We start from the raw sequence: 18417 nt of genomic DNA on the forward strand, positions 1-18417 counted from the left end.
CATTTCTTCCAATAGTCATAATTTCTTCATCGTTTTTTAAAATGTCTACAAAAAAAATGTTTCTCATCTTTTCATTATGGCCTTGGATCTCCTGCATTAAGTGGCCTGGCTGTTAGCTAAACTGTTAGCCGTGCTGGCTTGTACTGCACATGTCATCGGTTGCCTAGCAACAGTGTTCTCACAACTTGCAAATGATACCACCTCAAACACCAACAAATTTGTGTACACAACGTCCAGTGCTGCTGCCGTGAGCTGACAAGTTCCATTCAAAGGCGCCAGTGGCCTTTGGCTCCATTACCCCTAGAAATAAAAACGTAAATATCCCATTAGAAAACTGGTAATGGAAACGCCCACATTTAGAAAAACCTCTAAAGTATCGCTAAAACATCTTCACGCTCTTGTGAGATGGTTGTGTTTCAGAAGTATTGATTATTGAGAATTATGGGATATCGTGAGACGAGAGTCGCAGCTCATTCACAAAACATCTTTCAATGGAAACACGTACAAAGAGCAAGTGAACTATATAGAAATTTCAGAATTATCATTTTTATTTTGCCCGCAGCTAATGAGTAGGGTCAGAGTTCACAATTTGTGTTTGCAGGTGATTTCAGAGATTGCCAAGGTGGATGGTAAGTTGATATATTGTAATTCACTTGTATGTTATGTTAGCATTATGCTACTTAGTCGCCCCAGTAGTTTGCTAAACCTTAACCCTAACTGACTTCAATATGTCAACAGTTGCTAAGCAGCATTAGTCTCACAACTCATAATTTATACCTAGAAAAGAAACAATTGTGTGCACACAGCTTCCTAAACCATGCCAATATGTAAGCATGAAGTGAACCAGAAAGCATATTTGCATAAAAGCAAATGGGAGTGTAGCAACCTATTGTTTTCTAGCATCACCCTGTATCAAATACAGGTGGATCTGTTATTTGCCTGGGTGTGAGTGTGCAGGGAGATAACACAAGTAGAGTTTCATAGATGATCCGTGTGCAGATGGGTATAACAATATCCAGGTAAGCTCATACAGACAGCTTGACAAATTTCAGGGACCTAGTTTGGAGTTTTGCAGCCTGTGAAGCTTTTAACTTCGATGGAACAAATTAAACCGAGCCTTGATCAGATTCTACCATTTATTACACATATTACATTCTTAAATAAAAATGCTCCACTTAACAGTTCTTGCATAGATATCTTACAATACCAATTTAGAAAAGAATTATGAAACAGACCAGTAACAAAAATAAATTTTCTTCTTCCTTAATAAAGAACATTACCATACTAACATCATATAATACAAATAATATTTTAAACACTTTGTACAGCAAAAAATTGTAAAACAAAAGAACTGAACATAAAGTCAACGGAGGTGACAGTGACAGAAGAGAAGAAGGCGGTGGGGGGTGTAGGTGATGGTTCATGGATCCAAGGTTGATGTGAATGGAGATACAGAGGCCCTGTGGGACCGGTGAGAGGAATGTTATGATGGTGAAAACACATCTTCTTGTCTTTTTTTCACTTTTATACAACTCCATTCATCCCAGGAAACATATAGCCGTGATCCGTTTACACACACAGGATCATACAAAGGTGCTAAAAATACCTCTTCCGGTTGACAATAGTGGTTTGACGACTCAATATGTCGCAAGAGGATTGGCACCAAGTTTATTTCAGTTTTCTTCACCACTTCAATCTCATTATCACCAAATCCACTGCACCAGATTTTGAAATGGGTGAAATACAGGATTTTGTCTGCAAAAATCTCTTAAACCACTTCCGCGCTTTACAAAACTACCAAAAAGTCAATAATTTTGAGGAATTTTAACCCTTTAAATGTCACTTTAATTACCTGAAGTCACTTGTTTTTACAAAAAAAACAAAACATCAAAAAATTGCTTTTTTTCATAAAACTAATGTTGGGTGGCTGGGGCATTTTTTTCATATCAGTTTTCAAAAATATTAACTTCATAAACTTGATTGCATTGTTAGTTTTTGTGTAGCATCAGATTTAAAATTTACTCAGCGGACAAATATGTCCCATTGACTTCCATTATAACCACATTTTTTGATATCTTAGCCATGGCACAATAACAGGAAACGTTTAATGTGGAAATAATCTAGAAGGACAACCCCGCCTCTCTGAATCTTATTTACTTTACCCTGCTGAGATGAAACTTTTAAGAGACGAGGTTCGTCAGTAAAATTGAACGAAAGCATGAAAGTAAGATACACTGAAAAGCAATTTAAATTTCAAGTAACAGTTAATGAAGAAACCAAAGAATCACATTCACAAAGTTTTTTTTTTACGAAGGTCATGGGCTTAATTGTTGTCAGGGGATTCTTTGGTTTCTATGGTCAATAAGAGATAAACTTTTTTTGTAATTGGTAATTTTTCGACCAACGAAAACAACAGTGAAATGGATTTTAGAAATTGGTTTTGCTAATTAGCTGAACTTGCTAATTAGCAAAACCTCTACGAAAATTACACTGTAATGTTTCACAGACAAACTGAATCTTTTTGGTACCAATCCTCTTTTCATGTACTGAGAGATAGAACAGGCCAGAACTAAAAGAACATTAGAAGAAAGCGCCAGGGGATGGGCAAACTGAGACAGAAAAAAAAAAAAAAACACCTACAAGGATGGATCGGCTGAAGTCAAACAATCTGCTCCGACCAAACGGACATTTAGCTGGCAAGGTGGAAAAGTTATTGCAGTCTCACCAAAGAACTGCTTGGAGCTCCCAAGCTGCATAGCTCATGAGAATACTCCTCAGAACAGCTGGATATCTGAGCATGTCGGGCCCCGGGGGGCTCTGATTGTTGAGTTTTGTTTTTTTTTGTTGTTTTTTTTTGTTTTTTGGCGAAGAGGGTTTGTTGTGGGTTGGGGGAGGTGAAACGTACAGACACAAAGGAGAGGAGTAAAGATCTGTGAATCTCTTATATACTGACACATCAAGCATGGACAAACACAGTAGGTACAGACAAGAGTCACACCGGGATGCCGCTGATACCAAGAAAGTTTGTTCGAGTGTTTGCAGACGACAACATACTGCTGCAGGGGTGATGAAGACTGGAGGGTTTAAGCGGATGTGTCCGTCCGACTGACCAGAAAAAACGTTCTTGGCGGCAAAGTGCATCCCGGCTGCGTTTCAAAAAATATGTTAAGTGGATATTTGACAGAGTGCTCCAACAGACTATGCTAGCAGTGCGCGCACATGAAGAGTGCAATAGCTAAGTATGATCATGTAGTGCAATGTTTGCAAGAACTAAAGCAGATCTATAGAAATGTCTGAGACGGTGCTGTTGCCACGTTACGGTTAATTCCACACAGAGCGCTCTGTGTTTGAGATCTCACGCTATTTACAAAAGCTGCCAGAAGAGACAATCCTTCTTTAGGATGATATGGTGGAAAACTCTGGAAACTGAAGCCTGGTTCCTCTGAGGAGAATGTCTAAACAGTGAGCAGTGGTCACAGATGATGTCTAAAGGCTGCTTTCACACTGATTTTAGTCTTTTACTTTTTGGTGTTCCATTTCTCATAGGATGGTCACAAAACTGCAGATTAAGATGCAACTTTTGCAACTAATGGGTCTCGAGCGTGTCGTTTGGTTTGTTAAGTGAAACACAGCTCGGTTAAATGGGCCCCCGTAACTCCACACCAAAATGAATCCGTTTCTGCCAGAAAATTATGTCTGTGCTCATTCTGACATTCACACAAAAAACAGAACCATACATGGAGCACTTTTTAACTTCTTTACATCAGACCTAAAGACCCAAGAAACCAACCAGAGAACATCTGCTGTTGATCATAGAACACCAAATCCAGGTGTTTTTCTGCACCCAAGGCGTAAAATTTACTCATATCACCACGTTGTTTTTTTTAGACCTTCAGTGTGAAAACACCTCCAGTAAATCCTCAGGATTTCCTCTGGACTCTTCCCATTTCGTGTGAAGTGAAGTTATTCCCAATGGTAATGATCTAACGTCGGATTCCGTGACAGTTTCCGAAGACTCGAGCCAACCCTCGTGTTTGAAATGAGACTTGACGGTGCTATCTGCAGTGTGCTAAGAAGCTAACTTAAACTAAAGCTACTTCACTCCTGCTTAAGCTGCTAGCGCCACTATACTGGACACGCTATAAGACCATGAGAACATTATTTTACATTTGTGAACAATGTGTTCGGCTCCAGCTGACAGCAGACGAGAGACTGAGAATGTTATGCAGCATGAAGAGTTGGAGCATATCGGTAATTAAGAGTTAATGGACGGTTAGGTAAAAGAAAAAAAAAAACGATAACAACCCCCCTCCCTCCATCCTCCATCCTTCACTCCTTTTCTGCATCTCTGACTCTCGGCTCTTTTCCACTACGTCTACTACATTCACAGCAGTTAACTTGCAAATATGCAAATCTTTGGGCAAAAACGTGTAAAGTGTGCATTCAGCATTCCTGCAGCTGATAGTGCATGGACAACTGCTGTGGACAGAAAGGAAGAGATGGGGTGAGGATGGAGGGAAAAGCAGAATGGCACTTTAACTGTGAAGGAAGAGAGAGGGAGGGCCGGGAGACGCAGAGTGGATTAAATATCCGCCGGGACTTGGCAGATAAATGGTAATTCATTTTATCAGTAATCCATGAGATAAAATGCAATGGCTGATTTAATGATTTCGATATTCATTTGGGGAAATTATTATTTTTTTTAATCCCTTTTTCGTCAAAGTTTGGACAAATATCTCAAAGTCTGCAGGAAATTCTCATTTCTAACAGGGTTTTTCTTTTGGTGGAAACACTCCGGCGCAAGATGCCTGTTATTTTATTTTATTTTTTTTCTCCAGACCTCTCGGTTTCCCTGCGACCCAGAGCTACCTCATTAGCTGAACGGCAAAATGGAGTAGAGGACCCGGGAGTGCTAATGCTAATCAGAGCTGTGGGACGGCAGCTAGCCGGGCCTGGAGGAGCCTGGGAGACGACGGGAGACCCACTGTGGCCCACTGTGGCGCTGCGACAAAAAATAAAAACCTGCTCTGACAGGCCGAGAGACACGAAGGGAACAAAACGCCAATCTTGCTCTGAAGTGACTTGGAGAGCTGTCAGGTGTCAGGAGAGATTTTAATCTGAGAGGAGAGAACATATAAATTACGTGTCTCATGTTGGCCGGTATTATAATTACAGTAATGGGGTAATTTGCTTCACATGAGTCGTAAATCCAAAAAACAAAACAAAAAAAAACACAAATATGTGCTCAAAGTGCATCCTTTTCGGAGAGAACCTAACAGACGTGTTTTTACAGCAGTTTCCTCATTGGCTGAACAATTTAACCAATTTTCCAATCTTGAGTCGGACGCAAGCGTCTGCATTCTGTTGCAACAAGGCATCGATTCTCCTCCACCTTTTTCCCCATAAGAACTAATAAATTCACTTTCTTTTCAGTCAATCAACACGAATAATTAGCCAAAACGTGTGAACTAATCCTGCAGACGGTCTGATTTGATCTAAGTTCAATACGCATTAAGCTGGAGTCTCTGAAGTGCAAGGCGTGTGTTGAATGTATGAATGAATGAAGGGTCAAAACTAAGACCTAAAAAAAAAACAGCCACTGTTCAGTCGACCTTTTCCTCCCCAACACGGTCGCATTCTTTATGCACCTCTTTGCTGAACAACTGCTTCCCTCACAGTTTGCCCAACGGACACACACGCACACGCACACACACGCACACACACATACATTTACACATTCATGCCATCAAAAGCCTCACAAAAGTGCTACGTTCCCCATCCCTCTTTGATTGTACGTCCTGTGTAGGAGGGCTCCTTCTACGTCCCGTTGCGTGCCTCAACATTTTGGCGTGTCTTTGCATCATCCAAGCTGAAGAAAAACAACCATCAACACAGCTTTTGTAACAGGAACAGTGAAATAAAATAAAATAAAAAAAAAAAAGTGAAACACTGGATTCATCTGAAACACGAGTTGCTTTGTCATATTTAGCAGAAAGATAAGAGTTAGTAGAGAAAGCTGCCGCTAGATACACAGGACTCATGTGGAGGCCGTCTCTCCTGACCGGGGAGATTCTGCCCGTGGCTGAAGGGCAGTTCCATGCTGGAGGTTTTTGGTATCGATTGTTCGAAGCTGCACCATAAACCCCCCCCAGGAGGGGAATGTTTTCACTGTTTTCACCTAATGAAGGCTGGCAAGGCCAACTGGCACGATGACTGGGCACGCTGAGATGTGAAATCCCCCCGCCAGCGTCAGGAACCTGCGCCCTCACCCGACTGCACCAGTCAGCAGCAGCGAGCATCCGACTGTTTGCTTGCGCTACGGGGCAAATAGGTGGTGGTGGGCGGACGGAGCAGCAGTGTCAATGTCGGCGCTGAATGCCCTGATTGCAAGGCGAGTTGATTTTTTTTTTTTCTGCAACTATTGAGCAAAGGAAGCAGGCGTTATGGATATGTGTTTGCCACAGTTTTTTTTTTTTTTTTTTTTCCCCTCATCTGTCATTTTTACTTTGGAGATCGGAGTGGTATCGGTTACATTCAGGTTACAGATAAAGTCACTGTTTTCATCAAACATCAAGCAGAGCGGCCTTGATCCAGCATTGATTTAACGAGCGTTGCATGCCCATAAAACTCTAGGAAGGGAGCTTACAAATTACTTTTTCGCAAATCATCCTGCAGGCATTTAATTTTGCTGCAATGAGAGAACCTTCTCTACTGCTCAAATTAGCTAAACGCTGCGTAAGACACCACCCCCGCACTGGTCTGCCGAGGAACATCTGCAAATATTTTGGGACTCAGAGATATTCTTAACGTACTAAAATATGCGGTTCAGATTTCTCGATTTCTCAGATTTTCTTGCTTTTCACTGAAATTAAATGTGCATCTTTAATCGCTGTCCTCGTAAAAACTGAAGTTTTCTGCAGGTTAGCACATTTTGCTATCCTGCAGTCTTCTCCGTTAGCTTTGTTGGTGCAATGCTACACTGCTAGCACTGCCGCTGTCAAACACCGATCAGCAGAATGCAAGTACGCACATCTGCACATGCAGTACGTAGCTTTGTGCACGATCAAGACATTAATTAGCAAAGTAGCAGCTCAAGCGTAAAAATGCTGCTTAGCAGACAAACGCTACGAGCAATTTTCTTTAACAGGGCAACTTTTAGTTTGGAAATCGGTTTGTTGCGCTACATATTAGAACGAAATAATTAGAGCGTCTGATCCCAATAACCGCCTGCCTGAGACCTTGATTTACATTTTCAGGAAAGCAGATTTACCAGCTGTGATAACGCCTCTGGCTGCAAATGCTTAAAGGGACCAACTGCGTCGCTCTTTGTTTCGGATGAAAACAATGGTTAATAGACTCAACTGTAACCAACAACGCAACCGGAGTCTCTGAAATAAAAAAAAAATAAATAAATAATAAAAAATGCTGATTAAATGAGAGGCTCAAACTGTAGCGAGGGATATGTGGGTGATGCTGGAACTGAGAACAAGCTGATTTCTCACTTCGAAAAGGATTTGGAGTCGTTTGTTACCTCCAGCCGAGAGCTAAGATACTCTTCTACTAAACAACAGTTGCTAAATTCCTACTGTGAAAAAAGATTTGGGAGCAGAACATATAATTCCAGGAAGTGTGTGCGCGTGTGTGTGTGTTCATGAGCTGTTCTGTGTGCGCGTGTGTGCAATAAAACCTGCCATGCAGTGTTTTGTTTTCCAACTCTGTTCATTAGTTTTATAATTATTTTCCTAAATCTTATTAGTCTTATCTCGAGAGGAGCCGGGAGCAAAGGAACTGAAGTGTAAGTGTGCGTTTGTGTGTGTGTGTGTTAAACGGCGAGCGCGTGCTCGTTCTGTATGCAATGTATAGAGTGAGACAGAATTGTTTTTTGTGTTGTATTTTTTCCAAGTCTTTTATGATTTTTTTTTTCTTCGTGTTCCTCGTTTTTTTTTTCCGTATTTTTTTTAAATTTTTTTTTTCCGCTGTAAAAAAAGAAAGCACAGATAACATTGAAAAAAAGTCAGTGCAGTCAATGGATACGAAAACAGGCAAATTCGATGGGGTCGACGTGACCGCGTCTGTTCGTGGTCACCGCGCGAAGGTCGGTCGGTCGGTCGGCGTTTTCAGTCCCACGTGAGGAACCGAAAAAGCTGCTGTTCGGCTGTTTTGTTCCTGCCCTGCAGTGCTGCCAGGGAGATCTCAGAGAGGCCGTGAAAGCGCTCGGGATGATTTTCAGAATCAAAAAACGCACACACACAAAAAAAAAACAAAAAAAAAACAAACAAAATAACTCAAACCAGATAGCAGAACTCCAGATTTTAGCGAGTCCTCTGCTTGACTGGACCGCGTGAGGTCTTACCAGAGTTTTTCTGTTTTTCAGCTGCAGTGAGTCGCAGGGCAGAAAGAGCTGCACAAAAGACAAAGACCTCTCTGCTTTCTGCTTTTATTTTAGTCCAAAAAAAAAAAAAAAAAGAAGTAGCGAGTTGATTCTGCTCTTTTTTTTTGTTCATCCGCTGGTTGCTTGCAGACTGCAGATGCAGAGTCGGCGCACATGGGGATTAAAAGACCGACGACGCTCTCCTTCCCATCCCACACATTCTGTTGAAGTCATCTTAGATTTTTAAGTTTTTTTTTTTCTCTCTCTCTCTCTCTCGAACACATTTCAGTGAGTCCAAAGACGTTTTCTCCAAGAGAGAAAAGAACAAAGTGTCATTCCTTTTTTTTTTTTTTCTTAATAACAACAATAAGAAGAATTCCTCTAAGTAGAAAAAAAGGGAAGAAAGTGTCGCTGCGCATTTCTGTCAGGTGGCCCGCGGAGGCGGCAGGCGTCTCAGTGAAGGTGAGAGATGCAAAACACCGACTGGAGGAGAGCCTGAGAGCTGCAGCGGCGGCACCCGCTGACCAAAAGCCCCGTGGGTGCGCCCAGTGTCCGAGCCCTGGGTTCGATTGTCAGCCATGCTAGGAGTCCTTCCGTACAGTCTCTCTCCTGCAGATTTGGCATTGTTGTTGTTTTCTTCACGTTTAGATTACTGGAGCTGACTGCGGCAGGTGATGGTTTCGTTAATGATCCGTGTGTATGAGAAACACCAACAGCAAAAGAAAGAAGCCGAGTATTGTGATTTTCAAAAGCCGGTAAAGCGCTAACAGCTGACTATATGGATATTTAAAGTTTACCTCATTGGAAAATGTCCCGATAGTTTTTAAACACACTGAGTACAGAGAAAGAAAGAAAGGAAGAAATAAAGAAAGGCGGCGTAATGTCTCATCAAGCGAGTTGAGTAAAAGTTGGCAGTGTCCGAGCCCCCGGAGCTGCATGGGAGAGCGGCCGGGGTTCACCGGGATGATGCATCCAAAAAACGTGTGTGTGTGTCTGTGTGTGAAGTGTTCTCTATTGCAAGTGTGAGCGTGTAAGTTTAAAGAAAAACAACAATCTAGCTACTCCTCGTGCTCCTCCAGGTCCCCGTCCCCGACGGCCGATGACGAGCCGAATGGTTTTCAGACGGGGTGAACACGAGGCGGGCGGGCCGGGCGGGCCGGTGGTAGCTTCACTGCCCACCCCTCTCTCCTCCTGTCTCTCCTCCTCCTCCTCCTCTTCATCCTCCTCCTCCTCCTCCTCCTCCTACTACTACTACTCCTCTTCTTGCTCCTCCTCTCCCACTCCTCCCCGTCTCCCTCAGATGTGCCTCTTCATGTGCAGGGCCAGGTGGTCCGACCGAGAGAAACACCTGCAGAGAAAACAAACGGAGAAACCGTGTCAGAAATATTCAATAACCGCACTCAATAAACAAGCAAAAATAAATATATGACAATCACATCACCGCCGCGGAATATGCGGAATTTAAAGAGGATTTAAAGAATGCATGTAAATTTATGTAAGCTCTTGTCTGAAGAATAAAAGAGGCAAAAAATTTGCATAAATAACAAATGTAAAGACGTACACGGGGGCAATTAGTCCTATTTCATAGGAGATTTGCACAAAATAACCATAATATTACGAGGCTGGCAAGTGTCGCCTCTGGATGCTGCCGGCGTCTGTGTATTAGCCGGGAATGTGACACAGTCTCAGCCCCCTGAAATACCCACTGGCTCTGTGTAATTTATGGGAAATCTCCATAATCCCAGGCTCCTTGAACTCCCCACCGGCAATGTGTATTTGCTGGAAAGGCTCCACACTTCCAGACTAAACATTGTCTCCGCGTGTGTTTGCTGAGGATGCTCCACACCGCGAGGCCAACTGAAGTATCCACGGGCTCTGTGTACTCGTCCGTCTTTGGCAGACGGATGAATCGTCTATCGTGCACCGAGGTGTATTTTTTTAATTGAAACATAACTGAAAATTGGTGCAGTGTTTGAAGAGTTGTTCAGTGCTCCACAGAAGCGGAGTTGGCATTTTGTTTGTTGGACTATTTGAGCTAAAGTTTACCACAAACTAGCTAATGGTTATCGAAGAGCGTCTCACAATATCTGAACGCAGCACATTCTGCAGCCCTCTTAGTCTATACAGCCATAAAAGCAGCGGAGGAAAGTGAGTGCATTTAAGGCTCATTTATAGTACTGCAGGACATAGGCGCCGTAAACTACTTGTGCACTCATCAGTCTGGCTCGCTCTGTAAAAACACCTCCCAAACGTTAGTCAGCAATGTGTCTATTTTGCCGGTCGGGTTGACTTCTGTTTCTATTTCCTGCATCACATTCAACAATGGCGACTGAAACGTTCCCAGTTATCTATTCCTTCGCGTGTTCCATCTTTATTGATCCAAAACAATCCATTTAAAAATTGTGGAGACGGCGAAACAGCCAGAAATACTAAAGTGGCAACATGTCACTACCAAGAGGACCAATCACAGCTCTTGGTGTCTGCGTCAAATTGTCAAAGAATATAAACCATACATTACTCAAGTTGTGCAGTTCAGCTAATTCAGTTATTTTCCTGTAACTTCTTCATGTCAGAAGGAAGTGATGTTTTTTCAATAGTTGCTTAAATGAATGCATTATTACTTTTGAACTGTCATTAATGTTACGATATTTGGACCTTGAGCAAAGAAAGCATTGTGGTGGTGTAACTTTGGGTTCTGTAACTGTGCTACGTGATTGCATAGAATTAGAATGCTATTATAGACACAGAACATGTCATGGCCCCTCATTTTAAGTATTTCGTGCCAAAAACACCAAATGTGTGCTCATAGCAACATCCGTTCTCACCTGATCTCTCAGGGAGGGCAGTTGTTGCAGTGTCATATGTTCAATGGATGAACTAGGCATGGACACAGTGAACTGAACTGTTTTCCACTGTTATATACAGGCAGCAGTACCACCTGTAGCCACTGGTTGTTTGCCAGTTCAGTCAGTTCAGAGACTGTATAAAGATGAACGACAGAACAACTCCTGAAAAGTGAAGCCAAAGCAAGTAGAGCTCCCCCTGGTGTCTGGCTGCAGTACAGTTCACAAGCTCCACCTCCTCCATTAATTAACCCTCTGGAGTTGACGCTGGTGCGTCCAAATTACATGACCAGTTTATGACTACGTAGCAGCAAGATGCCTCCTCACTGAACCTTCATTAACTTCAAACTATAGACCAGTTTTTAAATTGTGTTGATAGGCCAAATAAAACTAGACTTACTAGAAATAATTTATGTTACACTTTTTCCTGAGTATTGCCGTCATGTTGGTGCACGTTTTGTGAACGGGAGAAATGGTGGAAAGCAAAACACTGGCAAGCGGAGATTGCTAGCCATCTTCCAATTGATTGGTAGAAAACTGCATCAACCAATCAGGAAATTATGTTTCTGATTTCAAGTTATAAAAATGGTTTGTTAGAAAAATCTAACTTTTTCCTACTTGGATTTGATGTTTTTAGGTGGAGTGTGTTAGTACAGTTTGTCAGAATTAAAAAATAATTGTGAAATGACACAGGTGAGGTTGTGCTGAAAAGAATGACATCAAACAAGGCAACAATGTAAACCACTTTAAAGATGAAATATTAAGATAAAACCACAAATGACCAATTAATGGACTCCAGAGGATTAAAACACAAAAGTAAACGTCAAATTAAGGATTAGTTTTATTAAGGATAGTTTCTGCCATTATAGGTAGTTAACATTTTTCTGCTAACTTTCGTTTCAGTTTGTTGTTTGTCGCTATAGAAACAGGACATGACATCATGATCACTACAAGTTACCGTGCCAACCGCTCCATGAAGCAGCCTTGTTGGACCGTGAGCGTTGAAAAAACAGTAATTATGTAAATAATTACGCCTCCACTCTTGGACCGTACTGGCTCCAATGTCTCAAGACGTTGCCACCGAAAAAGATGATCAATTTGACCAATGCAAGGAAATGGTCCTTGCACTGTCCACATATATGTACAGCCTATGATTCAGAACCTTTGGATGTAAAAGCTACATCTTTAGTATTAATGAAAAATAAATTGACTCCGTAAAGTCCTCCGATTCAGTTCATCTCATAGGTGAAACCGCTCCAGAATGAAGAGCAGTGGAACGGGATTGATAATGTGCAAAGGACTGGAACATTTACAGTCATGAGTTCAAACCATTTCATCTGAAAACTACACTGACTTTAAGCCGTCTTGCTTCATTACGTCACACCAGAGAAACCGAGATATAAAGACGAATACAGGCCAACTCGGCCTCAGTGATTTCCTAAATACGACCCAAACGGTGCCATAAATCACAGCCAGACCTCCGCGGCTGTGCAGTCAGTCCTCCAGCTCAGAGTAAAATACTACTGTAGAAGCTAATTAGATATGCATCGTGAGCACGGACACTAATGCAGACAGGCTGCCAGTGCTTTCTAATGCCGGGCCATTTAACTCCAGGACCTACCGCACCTGATGTGAGAGAGACATAAAAACCAGGTGCCGGCGACGATTTGTGATATATGATATAAGACTCCTAGTACGTCACAAGCGTTTTCATTTTATCACTTTATTAATCGTGGGGACATTAAAGCTGAAGATCCACAATGAAACGAATCACAAAATGATACGACTGAAGGAGAGGCAAAACAAAATGTGAGCGAGATGAAAATGAGAAATTAAAAATTCAATTTGCCAGAGGCTTTATTCATTATTAATTAGTCAGGCCTATTCGTTGTGTGTGTGTGTGTGTGTGTGTGTGTGTGTGTGTGTGTGTGTGTTTAGGCAGGCTGTTGTTCAATCCAGATACAAGCAGACGCCAAAGAGCCGGAGACTCAATAGTTTGTCATTCTGCAGCAGAGGCTTTTGTTTCCACCGTGATTCATTCTCTACGGAGTCTGCAGGAAAAATCACTAATGGAAAGTGCAGTAAATTGAAAAGAGAAGCCAGCTGAAAATTTTAAAAGAATCTAGTCTCGCACATTCAAATGAAAGCCGATGAGCTTAAAGCACAACCCTGACCAGATAAATGCATATTTATAACTTGTGAAACTTAAGTCCTTTCATAAAGCTGCGAGATTTGCATGTGTGAACATATATTAACGCTTAAACCAAAAACTTGAAACAGCAAATCTTCCTCTTGAGTACATCACACTTTTTAAAAAAAAAAAAAAATAGGCTGCCTGTGCCGCTTGCAGGGTTTGATGGTAAAGAAACGAAGTTCAATCAAGACGACTCTTTCATCTTTATCCAGATCTTTATCCTCACTCATTCACAACTCTTTTCAACGGAACATAAGAACTCACAGCTCATACATTCAGATCCTACGCTGAGCACGAAGCACGGAGCCACGTTCAGGCCACAAGTAACAAAAACATGGCCGGCTAAACTGTTGGCGAGTTGGAAGTTTTGCTCGAGGGATCGTTGACTTGTTAGACGTCAAAAATGAACTGGTAAAACGAACAGACGTTGTGTGCATTGATGTCACAAAAACACAGTGAAATGTATCAGTAAATACAGAGAGACCAGAGAAAAATGTGGATTATCAGGTCAAATTAAGGACAACTGGACTCGGCAATGATCCATACAAACTAGTATGGATTTGGAAAAGTGGATTATCCTCAGTTTCAGATAGTTTAAGTTTTAGTTCATTTCAGTTCAGATAAATGTAGCTAAATAAAAGATGCTAAAACTAAGAGCTTTACTGAGAAGTAGCATTAGTCACACAATACTGTAGCGTTAAAAGGATGAGGAGGAGTGATCACAAATATTCCATTTATTTTATTTATAGTTGGAACAGAAATAGTTACTGTCGGTCGTAACAACGTCACAAAACAACAACATCCACAAACCAGAACGTAACTTAAGAAGTAACTTAAGGTTTGACTTCATCAAAAAATACAGCATGAATTAATATTATCTGACACTAAATGTGAACAACACCAGGTTTCTGTGTCTGGATTCCAGTTGTTTCCTCTAATGCAGCGATCCATTTACTTCTCTTTTATTTGGTAGATATCTGCTCTTTGCCTTTTTTTAAAATAAATTTTACAGTTAAGATGCTATTAAAGCCTGTGATTCAAACTAACGCTGCTAATCTCTAACGCTAACCTCCACTAGCTGTGATGTCACATGTTTACCTTCAACTTGTCGCTGGAGCAATGAGAAAAAAAAAACCCCACCTTCTATTTGCAGTGTTTATTTTCCATTGAAAAATATTTGTAGCATCTCTGGTTTTCTCCTTAAAATATAACTACTATTAAACTCGTCTTACTTTTCTCTGAGTGGCCATGCCATTGAATACAACCTTTACTGATCACTTGAAACGACTTTTGTAAATTTGCTCAGAATGCTCATTCTGTACATATTTTTTTTTATTATTTTACTAGATTATACATATAATTTATGTTATCTTTCTTTTTACTCGTGTTTTTTAAGAGTGTTTATTTTATGTGCCACTAAACTACTGTGACCAACTAATTCCCCTCGTGGATCATTACAGTCTAAGTCTAAATTACAATAGCATAATGTTTAAGAGAGATTTAATTCTACATCTACAAATCTTGTTAAAACACTGCGCGATAATTAGCCCTGGCTAACAGATACAGCTGATACTTCTCAATCACATTTGAAAGACTAAAAATAAATAAATAAATCTGAAATCAGTAAATGTTTGCTGTGGCCTCGTAGGCCGTGTAGAGGATTAGTTTTATTTGCTATCTGTTCGGTAAAGAGATGTTCCCAAAGCACAAAGAGTTAATGGAACGAAGACAGACGAATAAACACAACTAAAAATCTAACTGTGCTTTCTGCTGCTGTGTGCGCGGTGTAAGCGCACACTTCACTTCACCCTGTGTTTCCTGTAGTCTGGTGTTTCCCCTCTGCACCCACTCTATACACACACCTGTGAGTGTGTGTGTCTGTGTGTGTGTGTGTGTGTGTGTGTGTGTGTGTAGCTGGACAGATGGCCTAACCAGTTACTGTGTCACCATTGGGGAGGAGGAGGAGGACGAGGGGGTTTGGGGGGAGCAGTCAAACCAGCTGGTAAGTCCCTCCTCCCCAGTACACACACCTCCTTCTTATCCTCCTCTTCTCCTCCTCTAAACTCTCCCTTCTCCTTCTCCTCTTCCTCCTCCTCACTTCTTTTATTGTCCTCGTCCTCCTCCTTCCAGCTCCATGGAAACGTCAGGGGGTCCCCGCTTGATTAGGCAGGATTAATAACAGACTGTGTGTGTGTGTGTGTGTTTCCCCAGGAGAAATTGTGTCACATTGGACAGTCCAGCTAATGCTAACCTCTCCATGGCTGCCACTTTTTGGCCATTCTAATGGTAATAATTGGCTCCACCTACCACAGATGTGAGCATGTGTTTGTTTGTGTTAATCTGTGTGAGTTTGTCCACTACTGTACGGACCCGGGACACACCCAGGCCATCTTGGTTTGAGCACCAATAACCTAAAAAGGAAATAAACCAAACTGAAGCTTTGATCTGAATACCCTGAATGTGTGCAGCAAATTTAATGAGACTGCGTCTAAGTGTTCTTGAGACACTTCACTTTGCGAGATAAATGTCAACAAGTGATGTCAGGAGACATCTCTAAAGTCTTGAGGGGACCATCTACAAATGATGCGGCCCTTTTATACTCAGAAGTCTGAATTTCCAAGATCCAAGTTTGGAATTCATCTGAAGTCGGATTTTCTCCTCAGAAGTTCATAGAATCCTCACCACCCCCGAGATGAATTACCAAGATGGCCGCCGCCGTGTGTAAACAGAAATTAGAAGCTCCTGTAATGTTCTGTTTATTTTCACTTCTGATTAGTTTTTGTTGCATTAAATCGGTCGTACAGACAGTATTTTTCCACATACATATGCTGAAATGCTGTTATAGTGTAATTTAAGTGAACTACAAGCCTAACAGCGCTAACAATAGCTAAAAACAACAGCCCGGTAAAACCAAAACAGAACAAAACACCATCGTGCCAAACTGTGATTAATTTTTTGCATTTTTTTCTGCAATTAAATGAAACAACTAAAACTTTTGAATTTTTCATTTTTTTTATAAATCTTGCATCATGTGGTCTTTCATCACTGTAAATAATTCTAGTAAAAAACTCATGAGTTGGTTCAAGTTATTTGCTCAGTTTACAATTTGTGTAACTGTATGTTTTTTTTTAGATGTTTGAAATGAACTTAACTAACTAACCAACTAACTTACTAGCCTAAATTTAGTTTAACATTATAGTAATAATATCAGTTAATATCAAGAACTGTTTAACTTTAATTTCACTCAAATAATGTAATTATTAAATGTACCAAGTTATATTTGAACTTGGCGAGAGCTTTCATGGACACGTCCATCTAGTTTTCTGACTTCTGTAACTGGAACACAGATAACTCAAGTGCAACTTCCACTCTCCGAGGTCAATAAGACGCACCATGAGGACCGTGAATGCTGAGACATTTCGGGTCGAACAACGCTGGAATTCCTGGAGGTTAAACCAGTAACAGATAAAGGTCCAACTTATAGGGAGAGATCTGAGGCACTGGAGAGAGTGACAATAAAAAGGCCTTTATTAGCACATGGCTAGTCTAATAAAAACATCTAATAAATAATTCAGTAAACATATATATCTACTATATACACTCATGCAACAACTGCCGCTGCAAAGCCAGTGGAGGAGGCGCAAAGGGTCGTAACAATATTTTAAGCTTTAATCAATTAAAGAGATCTCACTCAACAATGAAACTATGAATGTCTGCAGCAGTGTTAATGAGTTCAATCCATTAAAGAGTCCTCGAGACACTTCTTTTCTAGTCATAAATGTCAACAAGCACTGGGATCAAGAGGAAAGGTCGGGAGACCTCGAATGTCTTTAGGGATTCATCTTCTGAGGACCGTTAATTAAAACAAATGGAACATTTTCGTCTTCAAGTGATCGACCAACGCCATAAAACTAAATAAACTTTGAAATACTGAGCTGAACTGAAACTAAATGCTTCTTTTAATGCGATGTACCATACACTATCATTATGGCTACATGGTATATTGAAGATGATAGACACGGGTCAAATGGAGGCTGTAATAAAATGAGAATGCTTTTTAGATGAAACTGGGAACCAACCAGGTCTCCAAGTTCCCTGCATGGTTTCAATTTGATCAAGCATCTGAGAGATCCATCATGTATAACTGCTTATCTTGAATACAGTAATGAGGTTTAGAGTACGTCCCAGCTACCTCAGCTCCATGCAGACCTTGTTTTCTGACTAATAGCGTCTACCATCCCTGATTCCACGGGTCACCTTCAGAGGTCTGACGGTGTCCACGAAATGAACCGTCAGAGCTGGTTTAGCGAGTTGCGTCTGACAGTTGTAGTTCACTTGTCTCTACTCGTCTTTATTTTCTGACACCAATATTCATGCTCTGCTGTATGGAAGAGTCTCATCAAATGTCACTGCCAGTGCTGCGCCTGAGACGTTTGAAGAAGCCGTGGATCCGGTCTGAGGTAGGCAGGCGTGTTTACAGTTGAATCAGCTTATGGCTCTCGGCTGCTGCTGTGTATCCAAATGTGCTTGTTACGTCTGGAAATTTGAATCTTCATGTGAGTCAATGTGACTTTGCATTTTAACGTCACCGCGCTCGCCGTGCATGTCTGTGTTGTGTCTCCGCATGTGATGTTTGCGCGTTTGTGCGTCTGCCAAAAAGGAGCTAATGCCGTCCCAGCTCTTAGTCTGGATTAGAAGCTTCCAGCAGGTTTCTGATGGGGGTTTATTTCTAAAACCCTAACTAGAGGGAACCACCAACAGCCAATTACACTGTCTCTGGGGCAAAAGTTTTTTTTTTGTGTGTGTGTGTGTGTGTGTGTGGTGTTCTTCTGAAAGGTAGTGCAGACACAGACACACATATACAGGGAGAGCGTATGTGGAGCTGGCATCTGGTGCCACTCAATTAGCTGCGACCTGCTTGCCAATAGCCAGAATCCATTTAACTGCCAGCACAGGAGCATGAGTAAGCACACACACACATATAAAACAACAACTCTCTGCCTACCTAC

General features: G+C 41.4%; 1 protein-coding gene across 1 annotated transcript in view; it reads right to left on the bottom strand.

Moving 5' to 3' along the window:
* Positions 1-1122: 1122 nt before the first annotated feature.
* The window catches only part of klf7b (Kruppel-like factor 7b), an 81012-nt gene continuing 63717 nt past the window's right edge, over positions 1123-18417 (bottom strand). Inside the window, exon 4 of the mRNA XM_047600772.1 lies at positions 1123-9719. Within this exon, the coding sequence (XP_047456728.1) occupies positions 9668-9719 (52 nt within the window). The 3' untranslated portion in view covers positions 1123-9667. The remainder of the gene's footprint in view (positions 9720-18417) is intronic.

This window comes from Mugil cephalus, chromosome 12 (assembly GCF_022458985.1).
Source record: "Mugil cephalus isolate CIBA_MC_2020 chromosome 12, CIBA_Mcephalus_1.1, whole genome shotgun sequence".
NCBI lineage: Eukaryota > Metazoa > Chordata > Actinopteri > Mugiliformes > Mugilidae > Mugil > Mugil cephalus.